General features: G+C 35.5%; 1 protein-coding gene across 37 annotated transcripts in view; it reads left to right on the forward strand.

Moving 5' to 3' along the window:
* Positions 1-25,488, forward strand: part of ATOSA (atos homolog A) — a 109,382-nt gene that overhangs the window by 81,410 nt on the left and 2,484 nt on the right. For 15 of the 37 annotated variants that reach the window (XR_002799515.2, XM_023617203.2, XM_023617199.2 and 12 more), the window contains 10 exons: positions 898-1,082; positions 2,063-2,265; positions 2,543-2,668; positions 3,409-5,239; positions 7,108-7,227; positions 10,422-10,501; positions 11,205-11,313; positions 16,581-16,739; positions 21,687-21,755; positions 24,019-24,218. Coding sequence is in view for 27 of the 37 variants with exons in the window: in XM_023617203.2 (XP_023472971.1) it covers positions 898-1,082; positions 2,063-2,265; positions 2,543-2,668; positions 3,409-5,239; positions 7,108-7,227; positions 10,422-10,501; positions 11,205-11,313; positions 16,581-16,739; positions 21,687-21,755; positions 24,019-24,218 (3,082 nt within the window). In the remaining 10 variants the exon portion in view is untranslated. Of the gene's footprint in view, positions 1-897; positions 1,083-2,062; positions 2,266-2,542; positions 2,669-3,408; positions 5,240-7,107; positions 7,228-10,421; positions 10,502-11,204; positions 11,314-16,580; positions 16,740-21,686; positions 21,851-24,018; positions 24,219-25,488 lie in introns of all 37 variants that reach the window. The other 22 variants (XR_011440010.1, XM_070271151.1, XM_070271244.1 and 19 more) reach the window with 5 other exon arrangements.

Below are 25,488 nucleotides of genomic sequence, written 5' to 3' on the forward strand. Positions count from 1 at the left end.
CCCCCATCACCTAATAATGTAGCAGGCACTTACAAGATGTGTTGCTTAATTGGATTGCACAACAAATTGAATTTTGTGTGTGCATGTATGTGTACATGTGCACACATGTTCAACCTGTGCAACAGGTTAACAATTTTGAAAATGAAAACTGTTTAAAAGAATTAGAGCACTTTTGAGAAATTTAAAAATTACTACAACTAAGTAAAAACATCTGCAGATTAGATCGTTTGGAACTGCGTAGTAACCAAAAGATATCACACTTCATGCACTGCAGTGCAGGCCTGCGTCTCCCGCTGGATCGCTACAGCATTCCTTCCTCTGAAACCACGACAGTCCGAGAAGGCCCCCGTGGCTCATGAATGTCCGCATCACAGAATTAGGGCTGTGAGAACAAGGAGCTAGTTCAAGGAGAAGGGAGAGAAAGGGAGAAACATGCATTTGGATCTGCACCTGTTTCTAATATTTAATAATAGTAATAAACATCTTAGCTAAAAATACATGACATAAGACCTTTTAACCTTTATGACTATTGGTGAAGTTTTGCGTCTGAAAACTATCGTATCTAACATCCAAAAATATAATTACCTATAGGATTATAAATGTGTGCTTGAATCTTAGATATTTTAGCTGTAAGTTTACATAAGAACAATTTTATGCCATAATTTGAACTAGCTTTGTCTTAACTGGAATTTGGAATTATCCATCATCTCCTGACTCTTGTGAATTAAGATTTACTGTATTTTAATTTCCTCATTTTTATTCTCTTCTTTCACTTTTTGTTAGTGAATATACTTGAATATGGAATGTGACATGAGGTATTTTAGGTGTAAAAGATGAATTCTTATCAAGAGCACGTTAAAGTAAGGGTTCTTCTTTTTTCTTTTTTTTAAATACCAGATACTCTTGATGAATATTTTGAATATGATGCAGAAGAGTTCTTGGTCTCTTTGGCCTTGTTAATAACAGAAGGACGAACACCTGAATGTTCTGTGAAAGGTCGCACGGAAAGTTTCCATTGCCCTCCAGCACAGTCCTGTTACCCAGTAACTACCAAACATGAGTGTAGTGACAAGCTGGCCCAGGTGAGAACTGTGTGTTGAATGCTTTTTATTTCTCCTTATATTAACTAGTTTAAATTCTGTCCTTACCTTTGTTACATCACAATTATAATGTTTACATTTAAGTATAAAATTGGCCCAAACCATAAAACAAAGAAGCCTAATCCTGGGTGATAGCTAATAACTTTGGCTCTTAAATGCAGCTCTTGATGGCACAGTAGGTAGCTTTGCCGATCAGAAGGCAGGTGGGCAGCCAATTTCATACCTGCCTGCTCACACACCAGATCTAAGGTTATCTTTGCTACTGTGATTTAACTTTCTTTATTTTTAGAGTCTCAGTCCTGGCTCATCCACTTTATGTTCTTATTTATCTACTAGATTGATGTTGATGATTATTTTTCCCCACATTAACCAATTTCCCACTTATATTCCTTTTTTTTTCCCCCGTGGGCGAATACTATTTGCTATCATATTAATGTTTTTGTATAATACTGTTAAAAGTAATTATTTTGTAGGTAGTGTATAATTTGCTATAAGGATTTTTCTCCCATTTAGTTTCTTAAATATAGTCCAAAATTTTAAACTTTTAAAATCTTGTCTATTTTGAGCATTTAATTAAAATAAGTTTTTAATATTTTGGTCTTCACTTAGAGTGAACCTTTCCTCTGTAATGATGATGCAGTTAACAAACAAGGCAAGGCTGGGCCACCTTGAGGCCTGCCAGACATTGTGTATGGCAGCTCTTTCTCTACCAGACAGAGCAAAGGTATCCGTCCCAAGAAGATTTGCATCATGACTGTTGTTCAATAGTTAATCCCAACACTCTGGAGCTCACGGGTGGTACTCTATTGTTTAATGAGGGAACCTAAAGAGACAAGCCTGAGCAAAGCTCCCTCCACTAGATGACTCATTTCTCATACAGATGTAGGGACTTTATAATTTTCAAATTTAAACAAAATTGGGTGGGTTATTGAGACATTTTGGTTATGTTCATTTTCTCTAAGTGTCGCCAAGCCAGAAGAACCAGGTCTGAGGTCACATTGCTGTGGAAGAATAACCTTCCCATCATGGTGGAAGTGATGCTCCTACCAGACTGCTGCTACAGCGATGATGGGCCCACCACGGAGGGAATTGATCTGCATGATCCTGCGATTAAGCAAGATGCATTGCTGTTAGAGAGATGGAGACTGGAGCCAGTTCCCCGACAGTAAGTTGTTGAATTGAGTTCTAGTTATTCTTGGTAAATTTGGTTTTCCGTTACTTTCTATAAATTATTTTAACAATATATCTTTGAATCTTTCTATTTATGTAGTAAAATTTAGAAATATTAGTACTTAAGTGACTTCACCTGACACCGGTATAGGCACTCCTATCCTTTTGAAAGCACGCATCTCGAGTGATATGTTTATTTCAGCTTCTTTCTTTCTAAAATTCTGTCTTTTGTATTTGCTGATGTTTAGATGCTGCTTTTTTACTTCCCTTAGGAGTGGCGATCGATTTATTGAGGAGAAGACTCTTCTATTGGCTGTCCGCTCATTTGTGTTTTTCTCTCAATTAAGTGCTTGGCTGAGTGTTTCTCATGGTGCTATTCCACGAAATATTCTTTACAGGTATGTCTAGGGCAAAAAAAACGAGTGTATATTCAACTGCATTGGTTAGCTGCTGAATGATATTTTACCTTTTAAGTAGTTTATTTCCTTTATTTCTAAGTGTAAGTGGATAAAATTTACTGAAGTTTGTCTCAAAACAAGTTAGAGAAATTTAGATGTGAATCAGTACGAATTTTGCTTCTTGGGTGTAGAATAGTTTTTAGAAAACTTTTAAGCTTACTTTAGAGAACCAACGATGGACTTGTGCTGCCATTATAAATAAAGTGGAAAAACTTTCTGGGCTGCTGAATTTCCACAATGGTGGACATAATTTTTGGCATCTTGAAAACTATAAACAGGCTACTGAACAACTAGTTGTCTCTTTAGGCAGGTGGCCATGAGAGAGAATATCTCTTAAGCACCTTGCACAATAGAATTAGCTGGGTCCATTTATTTAGTACTAAATACAAAGTCCTTGTTTTTCTGTTTTGACAAATAATTTTAAGTCATAGTCTTTAGCTTTAATGCTTAAGGGATCTAGTGTTCTTAAAGAGAAGATCATCTCTATTCTATGCATAATCTATTGCACTACTTACATTGGTTTTATCAGAATGACATGCATGGTAAAGTAACTAAAAGTAAAACCTCAATAGTAATTAATGCAAACAAAGATAAGTATATGACTTTAAAAATTTTTTAATATGCAGTAATGATATAAATTTTATGATCCATTGATTCGGTATTTTTCTGTGTGATTCTAGAATCAGTGCTGCTGATGTAGACCTACAGTGGAATTTTTCACAGACTCCAATTGAGCATGTGTTTCCTGTTCCCAACGTTTCTCACAATGTGGCCTTGAAAGTCAGCGTTCAGTCCTTGCCCAGACAATCTAATTACCCAGTTTTGACCTGTAGTATTCACGCTAACATTGGCCTTTATGAGAAAAGAATTCAAGACCATGAACTTAAAACCCATCAGCACCGTGGTTCTAATGAAGCAGAACAATGTGGTACAAACAGTTCACAGCGTCTGTGTAGCAAACAAACTTGGACCCTGGCACCTGAAAGTGTACTACATGCAAAGAATGGTACAACTCCAGAATATACTGCAGCTGTCAAAAATGTCAAACTGTATCCGGGTACTGGCAGTAAATCTGACTATGGAACGTCTCAAGCCAGTATTCTGGGCTTCAGTGGTGTAGGAGACAAAAAGTCACAGGAAACATCAGTGAGAACTTTAAAATCATTTTCAATGATTGATTCCAGTGTCTCTAGCCGCCAGAGTTCCTGGCAGTCAGTCAGTGAGACTAATCCTCTAATAGGCTCTTTAATTCAGGAGCGACAAGAAGTTATTGCGAGAATTGCGCAGCATTTGATTCATTGTGATCCAAGTACTTCACATGTTTCTGGACATCCATTTAATGCGCAAGAATCTAGTTCACTTAATTCAAGGTTTTTCCGGGTTTCACAAGAAAATGAAAATGTGAGAAGATGTAAAGAAGCTTTCTCCATTTCTTTTGGTAGTCCAGAGCTTACCTCCTCAGAAGACACCAATGAAGGGAAAATTCGAGTAAAACCAGAAACTCCTCGAAGTGAGGGTTGCATTTCTAATGGTCTTTATTCTCGTCAGCCTGTTGGTGAGACTAATCCTTTGATAGACTCGTTATTCCAGGAGCGGCAAGACGTTATTGCAAGGATTGCTCAACACTTGGAGCATATTGATCCGGCGGCATCGCACATGCCCCGGCAGTCATTCAAAATGCATGACTCCAGTTCGCTTCCTTCTAAAGTGTTTAGGAGTTCGTATGAAGACAAAAATTTGTTGAAGAAGAACAAGGATTATGCCTCTGTTTCCATTTCTAATGCGAAATTTTCCTTGTTAGAAGATAGCAGTGAAGGGAAAAACTTAATACCTAATAAATCTTTTAGTTCTTTTAAATGCAGTAGTAAAGCCAAGTCCTCTTTGAAACCTCAAACAAGACATCTGTATCAGGACAATCCTGGTGAAATCATCCAAAGTACATGTCAAGAGACACAGAGCAAAGCCACTAGTTTACTGACTCCCTCAAATATGTCTCATTGCAAAGAAAATAACTTAGATTTGACAATCAGATTGGAAAATACACTTTCCGAGTGTCAATTTAAGGAGCAAGAAATAAGCAATGGAATTGATAAACAGTATTCATATTGCAACGGTATTGACAAACAGATTTGTGCAAATAAATGTAAGGAAAAAATAATAATAAATGAAAATTGTAATCCAGAATCTTTTAACAATCACCAATTTGATAATTCAAAAAAAAATGACTTGAAAATGAAAGTTACTATGTTGAAAATATCAGGATATTTGAACAAACATGAAAACAAGTGCTCAAATAAAGACTCAAAAAGGCCTAATACTCAACTCAATAGTATTGAAAATTATCTCAATAAAGATAATGAAAGTTTCAAATGCAAAAAGCCAGACCAGTTGAAAAATGAACAGGATAAAAAAGAAGATCCAACTGATGAAAAATCTCAAAACTGTTCCCAGAGAAAGAGCATAAAAGACTGTTTGTCTACATGTGAACGACTGAAAAATACAGAGGTGTTGGTAGGTAATAGCTGATGTTTCAAACATAATTCTCAGACATTTGTTATGGTTTGACTTTTGTTTGTAGGTGATCTAGTTCTAAAGGCCTAGGGTGGCTATTATCTATAGAACGCACAGTCTGATATAGTAAACCTGCTACAGAACTAGTATGGACATTCTTGCAAAGAACCCACCCACTTAAGAGCAAATGCTAGGTAAATTCTTCCTGTTGCCCTTTTTTACTTCAACACTATGAACAATTGCTGGAGAATAAATAAGAATCAGAAATGGAACTCACGTTAGGTTAACATGTTGTTTGTTAGCAGCTCTGGCCTAGTATAAGCAGTATGCTCGTTGGGTTACTGTTGGGAGATTTTAGGAGTATCTATAGCGAAATCACTAGGCTGTTGGTCAAAATACTTGGGCTCCAGCCCTGACTTCACAATTTGGGCCTTGAGTGGCACTGAATAAGTCACGTAACTTCTAAAAACCTCAGTCTCCTCAATTTTAAAATAAGAAATGATAAATCTCTTTTGTGATGACAAATAATAGATTTTAAAATATTTTGTAAACCTTTAATGCACTATATAAATAAAAGATATTTAAGTTACTTCCATTTTATTTGACTTTCCACCAAACCACTTTTTAACTTTAGAAAATGTTTAGGCTCAAATCTCCTCTATTTCTCCAAGTAGTATGACAAATTTATGTCTCAATTATATGGAAAACTACTTCTTAACTGTTTTGATCCAAATCTGAATGACCTTGGTTGATCTTCTTTATCACTCAGATTACTCTGCCAGACGTTAGAGTTTTACAGTTGTGCCATGTTTCCAATTTATATTTTTCAGCAGAAGAGCTCATCTCTCTAACATGGAGGTTTAATCAAACAGTAGTTTCCAATTTCCTAAAACTGTAATTGTCACAAAAACCTAGCCTGGCCTTAAGAATATTAGCTTTTCATGATCCTTTCTGGTACCTAACAGGGAGGCTTAATTTGGCCATAGTATTTTTCAAGCCACTAAGATTCCTTTTCTCCTGTACTTGTTTTAAATGTAGTCATACTTATGTGCCCAGGCACTCTCCTGAATATTTCCCACATGTTGGCTTACCTAATTCTTCCACTACACTATGAGGTTGGGCACTGTTACTAACTCTGGTTTACAGATGAGGACCATAGGCCTGAAGAGGTTGAGTAACTTACCCCAGGTCATAAAGCTAGTAAATGGTAGAGCCAGGACCCAAATTAGTCCTTCCTGATTTTTATCCATGTGTTTTTATGAATTTCTGATCTTTGGGTATAAACTTGCCTAAATTCCTAAGAATTTGCCTGTTTCCTGTATCACTTCAAAAACAGTACTATGACTGCATTAGATATATTTTTAAATTCATATTTATTATATTTCTGTATCATGTCCCACCACATTACATAGTGTGAGAATGGCTCTTGATATTGACATAGTTTAGTATTTTAGAATATTATGCTATTTTTTCTACCTGTGAGTAGTTGTTTTTCCCACAAATTAAAAGAATCAAATATTAGCTTATTAGATGCTAGACTGTAAGTATTTATAAATATGACCATATGTTTATAAGGCAATTGTATTTGGACATACATTCTTTAGAATATTTGAGTCTATTCAGCATGTTAGAAAAAAACTCTTAGACACTGTTTTCTGATTCAAGTGTCTATATATATATGTGTGTGTGTGTGTGTGTGTGTGTGTATATATATATATATATATATGCTTGTATGTACTGGTAAAGATATACAGATCATTAGCTTCACCACCAAGGATGTAATACCTCAGTACATATTAGGAATAAGTCTAAGTTTAAAATGAGAAAATATTTAAATATTACGATTAAAATCTAATTTTTTTTCCTAGCAGAGGACTATACCACTGAAACATTCAAGTGTCTGGCAGAAACATAATTTTCATTCCTTAGATGGAATCTCGACCAGAGCCTTTCATCCTCGAACTGGATTGCCTCTTCTTTCAAGTCCCGTAAGTGTTTTTCTCTTATCTCATGTTTGGAACTTGCAAACATCTAAAATGTTTGTAAATCATGTTATCCGTAATTGAAAAAGATTTAAATACCTTTAAGATAAATTTTCAGTTGGGAAACATTTTATTTTTTGCTACATTTAACAGCTAGGTATTAATATGGGAAAAGGCTGAAAAAATAAATAAAAATGAAATTTATTGTATTGGGATTATAAAATTTCTCTGAAATTCTTTTGTCTAGCATTTTAATTGTTACTAAATGTAAAGAAAATAGTGTCAAGTGGATTTCCTAGAAATAGATTTGTATCCCAGTACTGAAGCTGGTTGACAGCACCAGTTGGGTCATCTGGGAATCAAATTCATGGCTGTCTTTGACTTGGAACCCAGGCACTAAATAATGTTATTCTGAGACGTATACACTTCCCCACTCTACATCTACAAATAGGTTTATAGATCTGAGTGTGATGGTTAAGAGCATCACTTTGGAGTCACCCTGACCTCACCCTAGCTGTGTTACTAGGTGAGCAGTGAGTCATATAATCTCTTTGAGTCTCAGTTTCCTCATCTGTAAAAAGGGTGTGATAATGTTTACCTTAGTGTTTTGCGGATGCTCAGTATCATTCCTGACACACAGTAAGCATTCAGTAGTTAGTTACCATAGCTGCCATTTCAGTTAAACCTGAGATAAGTGGCCAGTACTATAGCAGAACTAGAAACATATATATTTTGCTACTGACATAAGATTATTTTGTTGTCTTATGTCTGGTTTTTTAAATAAACTCAAAAGATACAATATCTGGCATCTTCAAAAATAATTTGTGAATGAGAGATCTATAATTTAAATTTATAACTTGAATTTAGGTTTTTATTTTAGAGTTGAATTCCAAGCAATTTAAAATAACCCCAAATGTTTGACCTACCTGCGAGGTGCTTTCAAAATGCCCAAGTGACCAGAGAAAAAAATGGCAGTGTCATGGTGGTGTAAAAAGCACTACAGACTATTGTTCAATATGGTAGACTGAGTTGATACAAGAAGACCCCTCCTGCTTCCCAAACACAGAAATCCTGGGTAAAATACAATAGAACTTCTAAATACATAATATAGTGTAAGAGCAAGAGAGGTAAATCTCCAAATACTAATTTGAGATAAATTATGGCCCTCTAGGATAGCTGAACCTAATATAGTGCCAGGGGTTAAGGGCCCTGCTGGGACAGGAGTCAAGGCTGCAAATCTGTACCAATCATAGCTGGGGCCTAAAACCAAACTCTCCATAAAACTAAAAACAGGGGAAGACTACCCTTCTAGAAATGAGAGAGGAGAATAAAATTCACCTATTTACTCGAGTGTAACAGGGAGGTGTGAAGTAGATGGGAAAAGAAGCCCCCAAAAGAATTTGAGTCTAAGTCTAAGCCACCCGTGCGAGGGGTTCTGAATTTGTACTGTCTATGAGGTTCAGAAACATCTAGCTAAGAAATAACCATAAAACTGAATTGAAATCTGTGAAATCCAATGGGTCCCAGCCAAGGAAACATGAAACTATCCCACATTTATAACCCGTGGCACCAAAGATTTATTTTCATGGAAGATAACTTTTGCTGAAGATGACCTCAGAGAAAATAAATTAGAAAGCATCTTAAAAAAATAAGCTGGAGGAAGTGGGAAAATTCACATTTAGAAATCGTGTTATCAGAGCAATCTGAAAGAAAGTCAAAAATAATTCTGTTTTTAGGGGCTGGTCTGTGGCCAAGTAGTTAAGTTTGCGCTCTTGGCTTCAGTGGCCCAGAGTTTCACCGGTTCGAATCCTGGGCGCGGGCATGGCTCTGCTCATCAAGCCATGTGAAGCAGCATCCCACATGCCACAACTAGAAGGACCCACAACTAAAAATACACAACTATGTACCAGGGGGCTTTGGGGAGAAAAAGGAAAAATAAAATTTTTAAAAATAATTCTGTTTTTAAAATGTTCCAAGAGGTCAAAGAGAGCAAAAACAGGAGATTGAGATGAAAGAACATGTGGATTTCAAAAAGAGCTAAATAGAAATTCTAAATATGAAAAATATTATAATTGAAATATACACACATACAAGTGTGCATACATATAGAGATGGGTTAAACAGTGGACTAGAATCAGTTGAATAGAGATTTAGTGAATGGATAGACAGATGTTAAAGCAACTAGAATGAAGTGGGAAAAGAACAGAGATGTTAAAATCTGAAAGAGTCATGGAGGATAACCTGAGATGTCCAATATAAGTCTAGCAGAAATTCCAAAAGGAGGAGAAGATGGAATAAGGAAAATGAGATAATGGAAGAAATGAAGGTAGAGACCTTTCTAGAATTGAAGATGTTAGAGTTTAGATGGAAAATTTCACATTAAGTTTGACTGAAAAACAATAGAATTGTGCACTTGTATAACTCTCAAAAATATTGAGGTTTGGGGCCAGCCTAGTGGCACAGTGGTTAAGTGTGCTTCAGCGGCCCAGGGTTCACCAGTTCGGATCCCGGGTGCTGACATGGCAAGGCTTGTCAAGCCATGCTGTGGTAGGGGTCCCACATATAAAGTAGAGGAAGATGGGCACGGATGTTAGCTCAGGGCCAGTCTTCCTCAGCAAAAAGAGGAGAATTGGCAGCAGATGTTAGCTCAGGGCTAATCTTCCTCCAAAGAAAAAAAAATTGAGGTTGTTTAGACTTTCAGTATCATCTGTTTTTTCTTAGTCACCGAATTAGACTAATCACTCAGATGCTTTATATATATTTACTATTAATTCTAGAAACAAAGCTAACTTGCATGTTGTAAATGACTTTATCTTTAATTTACACTTGAGTCTTTCATTCTTATTATATTTTGAGCTAGATGGCGGTTTGTCTTAAATGTAATCTGATATACAATGGTGGTTGAAAATTCTGGTTATATTATATATTGGGATTCCACGTAAGATTTGGTTTTAGAAAAACTGCTTCTTAAAAAATCAAAACCTAGTAAAAGTGCTTTTATTAATCAGCTGTTTTTTCTATACTAGTTAATAAAATGAGAACATAAGAATAATATGTAATAAAAGAGCATGATTTTAAGTAAGCTGTTATGGGAGAATTTTATGATATTTAAGATAATGCTTAGCTTTCTTTTGAAAAGTGTGCTATCAAGAAAAAATTACAGTCTTTTTAAATATCACAAATGATTATTTTGACCTTAGGTTCCTCAAAGAAAGACACAATCAGGTTGCTTTGATCTGGATTCTTCTTTACTGCATCTGAAAAGCTTGTCATCTAGAAGGTATTTATCATAAAATTCACTTGTGGATATGAAACAGTATTACACAAAATTCTGGTCTTCCACAATAAATAATATTGACTCTAAAAATCAAAATTTTAACAGGAATCTTCCTTTCCAGTTGGTTATCATTTTCAATATAATTTCACACACACAGTTACCAAGGATGGGTGAGGGTGAAAGTAAGACAATGAATAGCCACTATACATTGGTCGTAATAAATCATGTTAAAACATTGGTTTTAACGTTTGAGTGGGTTTGCAGATTTCTGGTCATTCACCTCCTCCTTTGCTTTACACTCCTTTGCAGAAAAGCTTTGGCAACTTGTTCCATGTTAACAAATAACATTCTCGTTATAGTCTTCAGTCACATAATTTTGCCTTTGTATTCTCATTTTTAACTGAAAATGCAGGTTGATATAGAAGACTGCATTATTATCTATTTTCAGTAGATGTCACTGTGATATGTTATAAATTCCACCTTGAAAACTTCTAGGATGTTATATATATTCTTTATCAAATATTATAAGAAAATTTATAAAATCTAATCAGAAATTTTAAACAAGATATGTCATATCTTAAAATTTGATTAGATTAAATTTTATTATGGTAGTTTAAGTAAAATTGATCAGATTCTTGCTAAATTAGAAAATATTGTGGCTAATGTGTCTACTTGCTGATTTGTTTTTTTTTTTTTTTTTTACTAGTCCTCGACCATGTTTAAATATTGCAGATGATCCAAATATTCATGAAAGACCATTTCTGAGTTCTAGTGCTCCACCTATAACAAGCCTTAGTCTCTTGGGAAATTTTGAGGTAATGTTCTTTGAAACTATTTTAAGAGTTGACCTTTCTTAACCTAGATCCAGTGTGTCATTTACGTCATTTGTTTGTGAAAGGGAAATAAATGAATGGATTATGTTTTTCCCGAGCCTTGAAATCCCCTTCTTTCCTTTCCTTTCCTTTCCATGAGACGTGAAGCTGGGAGAATGGTTGGCAGTGACATCTTAGAATTGGGTAGCTGGGAGAGGAGAGAGAGGACTCAGGTGAAATCAGGTTGGTTCGAGGTATTGGTTATTCTGGCCAGAGGATTGACTTGATCATACCTTCTTACCCTGTAAAATTGGCTCAGGGACCCAGGAAGGATGATGGTGGGCTGATAACAGCCCCTTCATGATCAAGGAGGTTAAGTTTCAAAATCAAATGATTCTTTGTACTATATTTGCAACTTCTCTGTGAAACTTAATCTATTCTAAAATAAGATTATTTTTAAAAAATCAAATGGTAAAGAGTCTCTGATACATGTGCTACTTTATTTAATATCCGTATTTCTACTTGGGATCAAGTATTATGGGTTTAGTTGTCTTTAATTAGAAAACAACCTTAAACGTGAACCTGTAAATGACATTTTAGAAGTGATTTTAATTGGTGAGTTTTTTACAGGAAAATAATTTAAAATTTGTATTTTTAATTTACATAGCATTACTGGAGTTGTGGTTTGATATATTAACAGTATGCTTTATTGAAAGCAATATTTTAATTTTGAGGCTATCTTTCAAAATTTTAGTGGAAATAAAAAGAAAAGATATTTTATGATAAGTTGATCTCTTTTCCATGTTACTTTTAAGGTACCAGTTCAGAGATGTTAAACTCTCTATTCTTTGTCATCAATTTAAAATTGCATAAGGCCATTGTGAGGGTCAGGTACTCTGTAACCTTTGTATAACAAGAAAATTTATAAGGGGAAAAAGAGAGCATCTGATGTGTGAAAACTTTAGAAAAGAGAAGATCGTTAAAATATCAGTACCTTGTTCTTTTCACGGGATTCTGTTTGTGCAGATATGCACACATTTCCACATGACTTGAGTAGAGAAATACAGGGAAGTTCTGAGACTGTCCAACCCATGGATCCTCCTTAAATTTGTAATGATTTTGATGCTCTCTCCAGTTTATTATAGATGATATTTATTCTACTTAGTGAATTTGACTCTCTATGGCAATTAAAAAATGGGGGAGAGAATAGAATTAAATTGCTAAACTGACACATTGGTCTTGTTTCCTGAAACGGGGCAAAGCCTTACCCTGCAATGTTGTTGAGGAGAATTGTGATACTTTGACATTATTTGTGGGGCTCTAGTCTAGAAACATTGACCCAGAGTAACACCTAAGTAGAAGGCTCTCCATCTGATTTCTGTGGCTAGCTATTAACTTTTTCTTGCTACCATTTAATGTTTTCTCCAAAAACCTTGTCCTCATCCATCCTGTGATTCTCTTCTTCTATCACTTTAGTCTAGCACGATATTGACAGCCATTAGAAGTAGGTTATTTCTCCCACCTGAGGGAATCCCAGTGCTTTCTATCACTATAAAATAGCTTGCATTTTCTAGAATCTTATGTAAGTAGAGTCATTCACTATTTACTCCTTCTTTGAGGTCAAGGGCTTCTTTCATTCACCATCATTATTTTGAGAATGTCCATGTTGTGCTATGTATCAAGAGTTCATTCCTTGTTATTGTTGTTATATGGACATACCATAGTTTATTTATTCACCTGATTTTAGACATTTGGGTCATTTCCAGTTTTTGGCTAAGTAAAGCTGCTATGAATATTCATGTATGAGTTTTTGTGTGGATATGCTTTCATTTTTCTTTAGTAACTACCTAAAGATGGAGTGTCTGCATATGGTAAATGTCTGTTTAACTTCTTAAGAATCTGCCAAACTGGGTTATAACTGGTAGTTGTACCATTTTTAATTCCTACCAGCAGTGTTTGAGAGTTCTACTTCCTCCACATCCTTGCCAAGGTTTGCAATGGTCAGTCTTTTTAATTTGGGCCATTCCAGTGGGTGTATAGTGCTATTGTACTGTGGTTTTAATTTCTATTTCTCTAATGACTAATACTGTTGAACCTCTTTTCTGTGCTTTACCATTTAGCTTTGCTTTCCCAAGTAAGCACATATGTTTTCCAAATATTTTCCCCAAGTCTGAGGCTTAGATTTATATTTTTGTAAGTGTCTTTTGAAGAGCAAAAGATTTAAATTTTGTTGATGTCCAATTTATTATTTTCTTTTAGGGATCTTGATTTTGATGTTGTATCTAAAAAATCTTTTCCTAACCCAAGGCCTCTCAACCTTGGCAGTCTTGATATTTGGGCCAGATACTTCTTTGTTATGGAATCTATCTTACACATAGTAGGATGTTTAGCAGAATCTTTGGGCTTTACCTGCTAGATTCTAGTAAGACCCTGCCCTTAGTCATAGCAACCAAAAAGGTCCCTGAACGTGGACATGTGTCCCCTGGTTGAGAACCATTGACCTAACCCCAAGGTCACAAAACTTTTGTACTAGGAGTTTTATTGTTTTAGCTCTTATATTTAAATCTATGATCTGTTTTGAGTTATTTTTATATATGTGACATGAAGTGTATGGTCAAGGTTCATTTTTATGAATATGAATGTCCAATTATTCCAGTCTTGACATCAGGTAATGTGAGTCCTCTAATGTGGTGTTCTTTCTCAAAATTGCTTTAACTATTCTAGTTCCTGTCCTTCTTCATATAAATTTTAGAATTAGCTTGTCTATTTCTACAAAAGAGCTGCTAAGATTTTGTTTGGATTGGGTTGATATAGATCAATTTATGGAAAATTAACATCTTAAGAATATTAAATCTTTTGATAGATGAACACAGTATATCTCCACATTTATTTAGCTGTTCTTTGGTTTCTTTCATCAGTGTTTCGTAGTTTCCAGCATACAGGTCTTAGACATATTTTTGTAGATTTATATTTAATTATTTTGTATTTTCTGGTGATATTGTAAATTATACTTAAAGAGTTTTTAATTCCCAATTCTTCACTGCTGTATATTTAAGTGATTTTATATGTGTGTATATATGTATGTGTATATATACATATATATAATTGCCTATGACCTTGCTCAACTTAATAATTTTATTGATTTTTTTTTAGATTCTTTGGGATTTTTTACATAGACGCTCATATCATCTTCAAATAGGGACAGTTTTATTGCTTTGTAATCTATATGCTTTCTATTTCCTTTTCTTGTTGTTTTGAACTGAGTAGTGCCTAGCATGCATCCTAGTATATTAATTTAAAGTCAAAAAAATCTGAATAAAGAGAGAAACTAATATGGGTCGTTGGCCTTATCCATAAGCATTTTTGTATGTGTTCTTACTATGTAAATTTTATACATCTTTAGAATATTTTTCTTATTTAAGAAACATTTATTGAGTACCTACTATGCGTCATGTTGTATACTAGGAATACAAAGCTAAGTGATTATGTTTTTTGCCTTAGAGAAATTTATGATCTACTGGAGATGTAAATAATTTATAAAAGCAAGTAATTAGCACTGTGGCAGAAGTTTCCTCAGTCCTCATATACCCACTCTCTCTGCTGAAGGAATTGGGGAAAGCTTTACTGAGGAACTGTCGCTTGAGCTTGGTTACAAAGGATGAGTAGCATTTGCCAAGAAATTTGTGTAGGGAGTGGCAAGGGATTCTAGACAGAGGGAACTACATTTGCAAAGGTAGTAAAAGAACATGGTGATGTTGGAAAGCACCAATTGGAACTGGAGCATGAGACTTCGTGTGCAAGTGGGGAGAAATGAGGCAAGAAAGGTAGGGAGGGGTTTAGATGCCATGCTATGAAGATTTGACTTCATCCTATAGAAAGCAGGAAACCAAGTTTTTAACCTGGTGAGTGACATAAGACTTTTAAAAAAAAAGAAAAGAAAAGAAAAACAACTCTCAGTAATACAGAGGATACACCAGAGATGGAATGACTATTAGAAGATGTTGCATTTGTTCGGAGGAGAGGTTGTAAGGATCTGAGCTAAGTTAGTGATGGTGGAGGAGAGAGCCAAGGCCATGAGACTGAGAGGTCAAATCAATAGGCTATGGATTGGATTGCTTGAGGAGCAGGAGGAGAATAAAGAAGGTTGGTTGTAACATAGGTCTCTTGGTCTTATCTGTTTGACCAGGGGACTTTAGAATTGCTTGTGTCACTATTTCAAATTTAGAGTACACAGACCACTAGACTCATGAGGGCTTGCAGTGTTTTCTTTTTCAAAGAATGACCAAATCAAAGAAATGCTACTCACATTTCATGAAATATGCATATATGTGTTGCTATATGTCTAAAAAAGAGAGCTTACGAAAGGTTTAAAATGTTTTTTATACCTGGAAAGGTAAATACTAAATTGTTAAAGTGGTTATCCCAGCAAGGAACCTTGAGAGAAATGAATAAAGAGCTTCTCTACTGTTTGTGCTTCTGTACTTTTAAGTTTTTTTGTAATGAACATTTACTGTTTTTTAAGTGAAACTAAACAATAAAACATGTCACATAAAACAGGTTTGTTTTTTTTTTGAAAATTTTGATTGGAAATATTTTTGTTGTTATTGTTGAGGAAGACTGGCCTTGAGCTAACATCTGTACCAGTCTTCCTCTATTTTGTACATGGGAGGCCACCACAGCATGGCCTGATGAGCAGTGTGTAGGTCCGCTCCTAGGATCTTAACCCACGAACCCCAGGCTGCCGAAGCGGAGCGAGCAAACTTAACCACTACGTCATTGGGCTGGCCCCAGCAGTATTTTTTTAAGAAGCAACTATTTCTCAGTTCAAGTTAGAAATGGCTTTATCTTTTGGTGGAACTTCTGTATATGATGTGTTAGCAAGTTTTCGACTGTTTTCTCCGTGGCCAGCATCATGAATAAGCACTGCAAGGGATAAGAAAATCTCTGCTGTTATACCTGCTCTGGTAGAGCATATTTTTATTTACAGAGATAAGAATAACATATTACACAATTAGGTCTAACTAATGTTGAAGGTCAAGGAGAGTTCAGCATGGGTTGGAATAGTGAGAGAAGGCCAAACTTTATGGGATGGTAGATTGAAGGGGGAGGGGTTGATTTCAGGTCAGATGGACACCCAAAATGAGGGCGTGGCGATGGTAGCAACCACTTCTCTAGTGCCAGAAAGCATAGTAATGTATTTCTTTAAATAGAAAACATAATGAATGTGTTACCTTTTTAATTCATTTCTTAAAAATTATTTTGTCTTCCAGGAATCTGTCTTGAACTATCGTTTAGATCCTCTCGGCATTGTTGATGGTTTTACTGCCGAGGTAGGGGCAAGTGGTGTTTTCTGCCCCACGCATTTGACTCTTCCAGTTGAAGTGTCGTTCTACAGTGTTTCAGATGATAATGCTCCCTCTCCTTATATGGCAAGTATTTTTTAAATTGTCTTTTTCTGCTAAAATCAACCAACTTATTAACAAGGATCTTTAAGTTTAAAGAGATTTAGGACTGCTTTGACACAATGCTTGAAAATCCAAAGCATTTCCTAAGAGAAAATTGCAGGCTGATTAGAGACTAATATACCTTGAAAGTTGAAGTTGAAAGTTGAAAGGTTACCTTACACCTTCTTTCTGAGCTTGCTGTAACAATAGATATTCTCTTTTGCATTTGAAGATGGTGCTGAAAATTTAGTGTTTTCTCTGTGATTTGAAAAAATGGTAAAACATTGTAATTCCATATCTTGCTAAGTTCACAGAAATTCTCAAGTGTTCACTGTGCCACAAGGGTTCCCTTCACATGTGATCCTCATCTCAGTAGAGTACAGGTGAAAGTTTGGTGACTTAAGCCTTCTGTGAGGCCTTTTTACCCCCTTTCTCCTGTTTGGTTTGTCTTTGGACCATTTTTTTCCTAATCCCATGACTCTTTAGAATACTGGCTATTTCTGACTCCATGCTAATGTTTCAGTGGAGAACAAGATAGCTAAGGGGAATTAGAGCACAGTTTTGAGCACTTTTTATTCCAATGGATTGAGGATAAAATAAGCTTTCAACTGCAAAAATGATACCAAGTTTTGGTGTAGGATTAGTATCTGCCCTTTTCCAGAAGACAAAGAGGGAGGAAGTGGCTAGCAATGCAAGTCTATCCTTTACAGTGATGGTATCAAATATGGAGTCAGATCTGAGTTTTCATGTTAGGTCTTCCTTTGAGGAATACAAATTGCAATAGGTATAGAAATAGACAGCTTTGGTCTCCCTGGAATTTCCTAGCTTACCACCTGGCCCAATTGCTTTCTCTCCTAATATCCCTTTCTCCCACTTTCTAGGTTTTCAAGGACATTAGTAACAGTGTCTTTTGTTATTGGTAAAAATTGTGAAAGGGAATTCTATGTAATTGAGAAACAACAGAGGTAGGGAAGTCATACTTTTTTAGGGATCTAAATATAGCCCATTCGTTATTAGTCCAGTTTGTTCACGAAAGGTTATTTAGCCTTACTCCATTGTAAGCGTGAAAACTTCAGTCAAGAGCCTGATCAATGTTTCATTCTTTGACAGAAAAAGCCTAGGGGTGTCTGCTCATTTATTTAAAGTTTTCTTTTCCCAATAATATTTATACTTGTGGATCATAATCATAAAGATGTACAACATTGGTTGTTATCAAAACCAGAGGCCCACTCCTTCACAAACCTGCCCAGTTATCACATAAATCACCTGTTTTTCATTTACCATAGAAGATATATCCACTTTTCCAGTATAATTTTGAAAAAATAACTGCCAATTTTGGATAATTAATAAAATGGGAAGTATCAGTGAGATAAGTTCAGTATCAGAATAAATGTGTATCATACTGGAATGCTCACAACATTGGAATACAGCTGTAACGATGCCCGTTATGCTTCACCAGGACCTCAGGAAGTTTCCTCAGCTTCACGTACACCATTGGCACGTAGAAGTCGAGAATGGAAAGATAAGGTCTCAAGTACTGTAATCTGTCATTAGTGTAGAGTCCCTGAGGACCATTAGGATGGCTTAGAAACAAGATACAAGAGTGAGTTAGCTAAAAATCAGCTCAAATAAATATGTTTGAGTGAAATTCATGAGTAAGAGGTAATTTGAACTGTGCTTTAAAAGAGCAAAACAGCATTAATCTTTGACTTTGGTTGACATCTAAGAAAATGAAGGATTAAGAGATTAAAGGGTTTTGGGCTGGCCCGGTGGCATGGAGGTTAAGATCGCATGTTCTGCTTCTCAGTGGCCTGGGGTTCACCGGTTCGGATCCTGGCTGCGGACATGGCACTGCTTGTCAAGCCATACTGTGGTAGGCATCCCACATATAAAGTAGAGGAAGATGGGCATGGATGTTAGCTCAGGGCCAGTCTTCCTCAGCAAAAGGAGGATTGGCAGCATATGTTAGCTCAGGGCTAATCTTCCTCAAAAAAAAAGAAGAGAGATAAAGGATTTTGTCACTTTGTCTCCAGAAAGTACATGAAATTGATTACAGATTTTAAGTAGATGTTGGAAAGAGATTAAATCAGGATACTAAGTTGAGTTAGCCTATCCTTTAAGAATCTCTGACTTTTCTCTGATAATATTCTTCAATAAACTTTCCATTATGTAATTTTTTTTCTAAGTTGGTTTACTAAATAAAATGGGTTTCCTTTGCAGCTGACCCAGTCCAAACCTTAGACCACAAATCTTTCCTACTGTAAATTAATAAAATTAATCTTGTTCTTCAGAGAGCCTTATATTTTGGTAGTTTAGTCTGTTTTCAAAGGGCTGATTATGTTTTGGTAAGATAATACATATTCCTGGGGCCAGACCAGTAGTGCAGCTTAGATTAAGTTCGCACATTCCGGTTCGGCGTTCGGGGTTTGCTGGTTCAGATCCCAGGTGCGGACCTAGGACCGCTTGTCAAACCATGCTGTGGCAGGTGTCCCACATATAAAGTAGAGGAAGATGGGTACAGATGTTTAGCTCAGAGCCAGTCTTCCTCAGCAAAAAGAGGAAGATTGGCGGCAGATGTTAGCTCAGGGCTAATCTTACAAAACAAAACAAAAAAAGCTAACACCTATTACAGACCAGCAGAGCTGAGACACCAGAACTCCTATTTGTTACTCTAATAATGACCTTGGGACTTCTTATCACAGATTATCCAAATGACTCACAAAGGAAAATCTTAGCACAGAAAATGTGTCTTTGTGGTGTTGGACTTTTTATTAAATAATTCCTTAAAGATTAACTCAAAGCCATATAATCTCTCTCTCCAATTGGGAGTCAGCGGTAAAAATGTTTTCTAAGCATTATATAATATGACAACATTTCACTGTTTAGGAACTGTTGCATGGTTGGAACCAGGCAGAAAGTTTTAAAGCAGGTGTGCCAGTGGCAAATTCGTGGTATGACTTGCATTATCATCATATTAAAGAACCATATATTATTTTCTTCTGTTTATAATTAACCAAATTAAGATAAACTTCTTTTAGTTTTACTAAGCTTTGCATACTCTCTATTCCACGATACTTTGAGGAGATTTTGTATATGATTTTGACCCAATTTAGTTTATTTTAACCTTTCTATTCCATCCTAAAATATCAGAAGAAAATGTATTTTTATTCTTTATGTTAAATGCAATAACTTTTTCTAGGTAGAAATATTAATATGCTGACCCACTAAAATAATGAAATTACAATAATAAATAATAATAAATTTAATAATATGAATAAAATTCCAAGTAATTCTCAATCCCTTTCTAAAATTCCTCATTTGCCAATGCTGCTACTGGTCTGACATTGCTTAGGAATTGTTGTAAAGTGTTGCCTTGAACTTTAAAGTTAAAAAAAATCTATATTCTGTCTTTATAAATTGATTTAGTTACTCTTATCATGTTCTAAAAACTATCAGAATTGTTATGTATTAAAGGAAATAGGTATACGGTTGGTAGTAGTTTTTGCCTCACCATTTTTCCTATACATATTTAGGGAAGGGTGGCACGGAAAAACAGTGATGTATTGCCTATAGCAATGTGACTATAAAGGTAACTACTATTTAGATATAGTTGACTTTTTCTTTCTGGAACTAGGAAGAAGAGGGGCATCCTATACCATAGCATTCTTCATATAGAGCAGATTGTAAGAGAGAAATTGTTCAAACTTCATTGTTGTTTTGGTTAGGGATGCAGTTTGTTAATATGCTGTTTTCATGCTTTAAATGCCCATGTGATATGTCAGATTTGTTAAGAACCACATATGTCTTTTCAGGGCCCATTTCCATGAACATTTCCCAATGTTAATTTGTTGATTTAATAGTCGGGTCAAGCGCTGTTCACTTGGAATTGGGGTATTCCCATGTCGGAGTCTGGTTCTCCCTTTTACCTTTGTCCACTACTTTTTATTTGCAACCCTGCTCTGTCTGTCAGACCCAACAGAGATGTTGCCTAATGGGATGCTCCTGTTTTATATTTACTTTTACATAAGTGTGACATGTTTTGGCATGTACAGCATAAAATGATGGGATATAAAATGTAGAGCATGCAAGCGCTCTACTTAACGAACTAACTACTCAAAAGAAAACTCTTAGCCCAGTTAAAACAACTGAACCAGGCTTTGTGTCTTAAAGCTATTGAAGAATTAAGTGTTACAGTCACCACCTGTAGTCATTTGGTCATCCTGGTTATTGAGAAACTCTCACATAGTCGATCTTAGCTTCCCTTCCAAACTTGTTTCCCATTGTTTGGACTTCTGCAGTGATGGGAACATCCTTCTCAGAAACTACTTTTATAATGCAGCAGTGCTGCTCAAACTTTAATGTACGAATCTTGTTGAAATGCAGATTCGATTTGCTAGGTCTGGGGAGAAACCAGAAATTCTGCATTTCTAACAAGTTCACAGGTGATGCTGATGATGCTGGTCTGTCTCTAGTCAAAATCCATTTATATAACTTAACTCACTGACTTAAAACCAATAAATTGTTTTACCTCTTCATTTCCCTTCTCCCACATGATACAAGGGAATAATCCTATCATCTCCCTTTATTTCCTTTTTAGTTAAGGAACTTCTTCCTTCTGTATCTTATATCATAGTAGAAATTTCAAGCAGTATGGCTATTGATCTTATATATTATTATATTATATTATTTTATATTATATTATATTATATTATTTATTGCAGCATCTCCAGGAAGAACAGCAAATTATTTCCTTACGGGTGGGCCTGTCACTATTTCATACTCATAGAATGTTTCCCTATTAATTCAATAGAATTAATGAATGTTTTTTCATACGTTGTGAAATCTTAGTAATTACATGATATATTATTCTTATTTTAGTCTTTATATACATATATGTCAGTTTGTACTCAATTTGTCTTCTTTTATTTCAAGGGTGTGATTACTTTAGAGTCCCTTGGTAAAAGGGGTTATCGAGTACCTCCTTCAGGAACAATACAAGTGGTATGTGTTTTATAGCCTACAATTGCAATAATCATTCTCTCACATACATATAGAACTTAGCCCTTTCTCCTGCTACTGCTGCTGCAACAACTTTGGTAAGTAACAGTGGGGCTGCAGCTTTGTTTGGAGTTTCCCTGCTCTGCCCCAGGAATGACCATTTGGGGACCTCCATAAAAGGAAAGCATTAATAAGCTAATCAAGGTGAATGCTTTAGAGAAATAGTATATGACAGTTTACATAACTTAAATAGAGCTATTTTCAATGTAATTAGAGCCTAGCATTACCAGTGCCTTCTATTTCATCTAATAAGCTAGGTTTAGATTGACCTATTTAAAAGGAGACCCCAAATGTTAGTATTGCTTTGGCAGGAAACTTGGGAAGCAAAATTACATCGCCCCTAGTGTAATAATTTCTAAAATTGATCTAAGGAGTTAGTTATACAAATCAGAAATGTAGTCTGACATGTGTCAGGGTAGAGAAGACGTCTTTCCTTTTGGTCTGGGTGTTGATCTAGTTTAGGCTCAGGAGAATTCTTCTAGCCCAGAGCAATCCTTCGTCATCCTTGGTCTAGAGTTCTCAGAAGAATAATTTGATATCAAGGCCAGTTTGTGACTGAGTTCATCTCCAAGTCGGACCCAGGATAATCCCGCAAGCCCAGAAGTCTATTACAGAGTTGGCTCTTGCAGACTGAAAAGAGTTTAGCTGATATTTGTCAATTATACCTCAATAAAGCTGAAATTAAAAAAAAAAAAGTCTACCCGAGTTCTAGATACACTCAGTATCTAGTCTAATTCAACAAGCCGTTTTATGACCTTCGGCCTCAGTGTGATCAGTGCTTGGCCAGACCACTTTGACTCATGACCATTGTCCAGTACAGCAAGGAGTCTGCACGTTTGTTTACTTCACATCACACAGGAATGAAACACAGTACTATGCAATATCGATGTGTGTGTATGTTGCCATATATACATTTATATAAATTTTATTGAGGAAGAATAACTACATATTAAAGTAAGATTTTTATGTTGAATGGATTTCTTGAACTAAAAGAGTGATGATCTTGTATTCTCTTGCCTCTGGCTGTGTAGCTCATGAGTAAGTGTGGGTCACTGGAAAGCTAACTGTCACTTGTCATAATAATGAGGCGTAAACCCAGAGGCAGCACATTCACCTCTTGTTTGAGGACTGCCAACTTTAATGGTTAATTTTAAATCTGAGTTTTGGGTATGTCTTTCATTCCTTCTATAGTTTAATTATGTGTAAACATGGTTTGAACTCCTGGCTTGCTAGTTGTTGCGGTTGTTGAATGTATTAGCCTTAATCTTTTAAGACTCACTAGATTTCAAAAAGTGGATCATAATATTGATATATTTCTCATTTTGATTCAGTGAGTGATGTCCAGTGCCACGGATGAGCTTCTGAAAGCATGGGCACCAAGTTACCTATTGATGTGTTGGTAATTTGGTTAAAGTCAGATCAGCAGCTTGGGATTTTGTTTAAAAATGAATACTTTTAAAAATAATATTCCTTGGATTATTCATAGCCAAGTATCAATTTAATTTAGCCTTCACTAAGGATACATAGTTTGGTCTATTATGATATTGATGATTAAAAAAAGTCTAGTGTCACTGCAGTTTTTGAAATTTTACTTAGCCATCTTTGTAACTAATAATAATGAACTGTATTTTCTAAACTTGGAAAATATTCCAAGTAGGAAAAGATCTCTTTTTTGAGAAAATATTTTTAATTTTACACAACCATATGTACCTAAAATACCAAAAGTCTACTTTTACCAAGCTTTTATTTTTAAAAAATTCTCTTCATCATTAAAATGTGAGGAAAATTAAAATTCTATTTTGAGAACTTTGCAATTGATACACTTTAATGAAGTTAATGTTTGAAATAATTGAACTGAATGTTTTAACCCAGTAAAAGTGTATTTTGCTTAATGTAGTGGAACTATTTCTTAAAATCTGAACAAGGAATAAAGGTTTATTGGCTATTATTAATATGAAATTTGTGACTAAAGATTTTGATTTGTTACAGGATTATTGTGAAATAAAAAATTTAATTGAACTGTTTTTTAAAATATTGGATATTATTCCATAAACTTCTGAAATTTTATTAACTTTAGTCCCAAAACTGACATATCCACTGGGATTACCTTATTATTAAAAAACCTATTTTAATATTGGCACAATCATTTTGAGTCAAATCAACAAATCACTGTTTTTAAAGAATCATTTCTGTATTGTTTCTTCAGACCTTATTTAATCCTAATAAGACTGTGGTGAAGATGTTTGTTGTGATATATGACTTACGAGATATGCCAGCCAATCATCAGACATTCCTACGACAAAGAACTTTTTCTGTACCTGTTAAACAAGAAATGAAGAGAAGTGTTAATAAAGAGAACATCCGACATACAGAAGAACGGTTATTACGCTACCTCATACATCTGAGGTAATGTTTCGAGTGAATGTGAAAATACATTAGTTTAGAAGAACAATTCTAGGGGCCAGCCCTATGGCCAAGTGGTTAAGTTTGCACACTCTGCTTCGGTGGCCCAGGGTTTTGCCGGTTCGGATCCCAGGTGCACGTGGTCCCGCTCATCAGGCTGTGCGGAGGCGGCATCCCACATAGCACAACCAGAGGCACTCACAACTAGAACATACAACTGTGTACGGGGGGCTTTGGGGAGAAGAAGAAAAAAAAAATAGAAGAATAGCAACAGATGTTAGCTCAGGTGCCAGTCTTAGGGGAAGAAAAAGAACAATCCTAAAAGTTTTAGCTTATTTTAAAAAACTGTCACTCTAACTAGACCGGTGCTCCTTGGACTTTGCTTAGCTCAGAAACTCTTGGTGATGTGCCAAGAGGCAGAAAACACACGGCACATCTTCCTGCAGTCATTGTTACTAGAATTTATAGCTGTGTAATGTAAAATGTTTTATATCAAAACAAATGCTGATATATCTGGGGTAGTGAAATACATTTTCTAAACCAATGCTGTCCGATAGAATTGTAATATGAGCCATATATGTGGTTCTATATTTTCTAGCAGACACATAACAAAGTAATAAGAAACAGGAAAAACCAATACATTTTATTTAACCCAATATATCCAAATGTTATAATTTGAGTATATAATCAATATAAAAATTATCAATGAGATATTTTACATTGTTTTGTTGTACTAAATCCTTGAATTCAAGTATGTATTTTACACTAACAGCACAACTGAACTTGAACTAGCCACATTTCAAGTTCTCGATAGCCACGTGTGGCTAGTGGCTGCTGTGTAGGACAGGGAAGTTCGTTCATTCATTCAACAAATATTTATGTGTCAGGCATGCTTCCAGGCACTAGGGAAATAGCGGTGACAAAATCTCTGTTCTCAGAGAGCTTGTAGTGTAGTGATTCCATCAGAACTATCTTTTCCTCTAACTTTTACTACCCAGCTCACAGCTCTACAGCTCTACGTTGTGAGAAATCATTTGTTTGCCCTTGAGGTCCAAGTTGCCAGCATCCTGGGGTAAGGTTTCAGCCCTGAAATCCTATTGTAGCTCTCAGGATCAACAAGCAAGTCATTTGAGTAAGAGAGCGCTCAATAGCCTTTTGTCTGTAACTCTGTTCCTAATAATTTTCTGGTGCCTTTCACAGCAAGTCCTCAGTCACATCAGTGATAGTAATTCATCTTAGCCTAACTCCTTACTCCAAGGAGCCCTGTTCATCA

Source organism: Equus caballus, chromosome 1 (assembly GCF_041296265.1).
Source record: "Equus caballus isolate H_3958 breed thoroughbred chromosome 1, TB-T2T, whole genome shotgun sequence".
In the NCBI taxonomy this organism is placed as follows: Eukaryota; Metazoa; Chordata; class Mammalia; order Perissodactyla; family Equidae; genus Equus; species Equus caballus.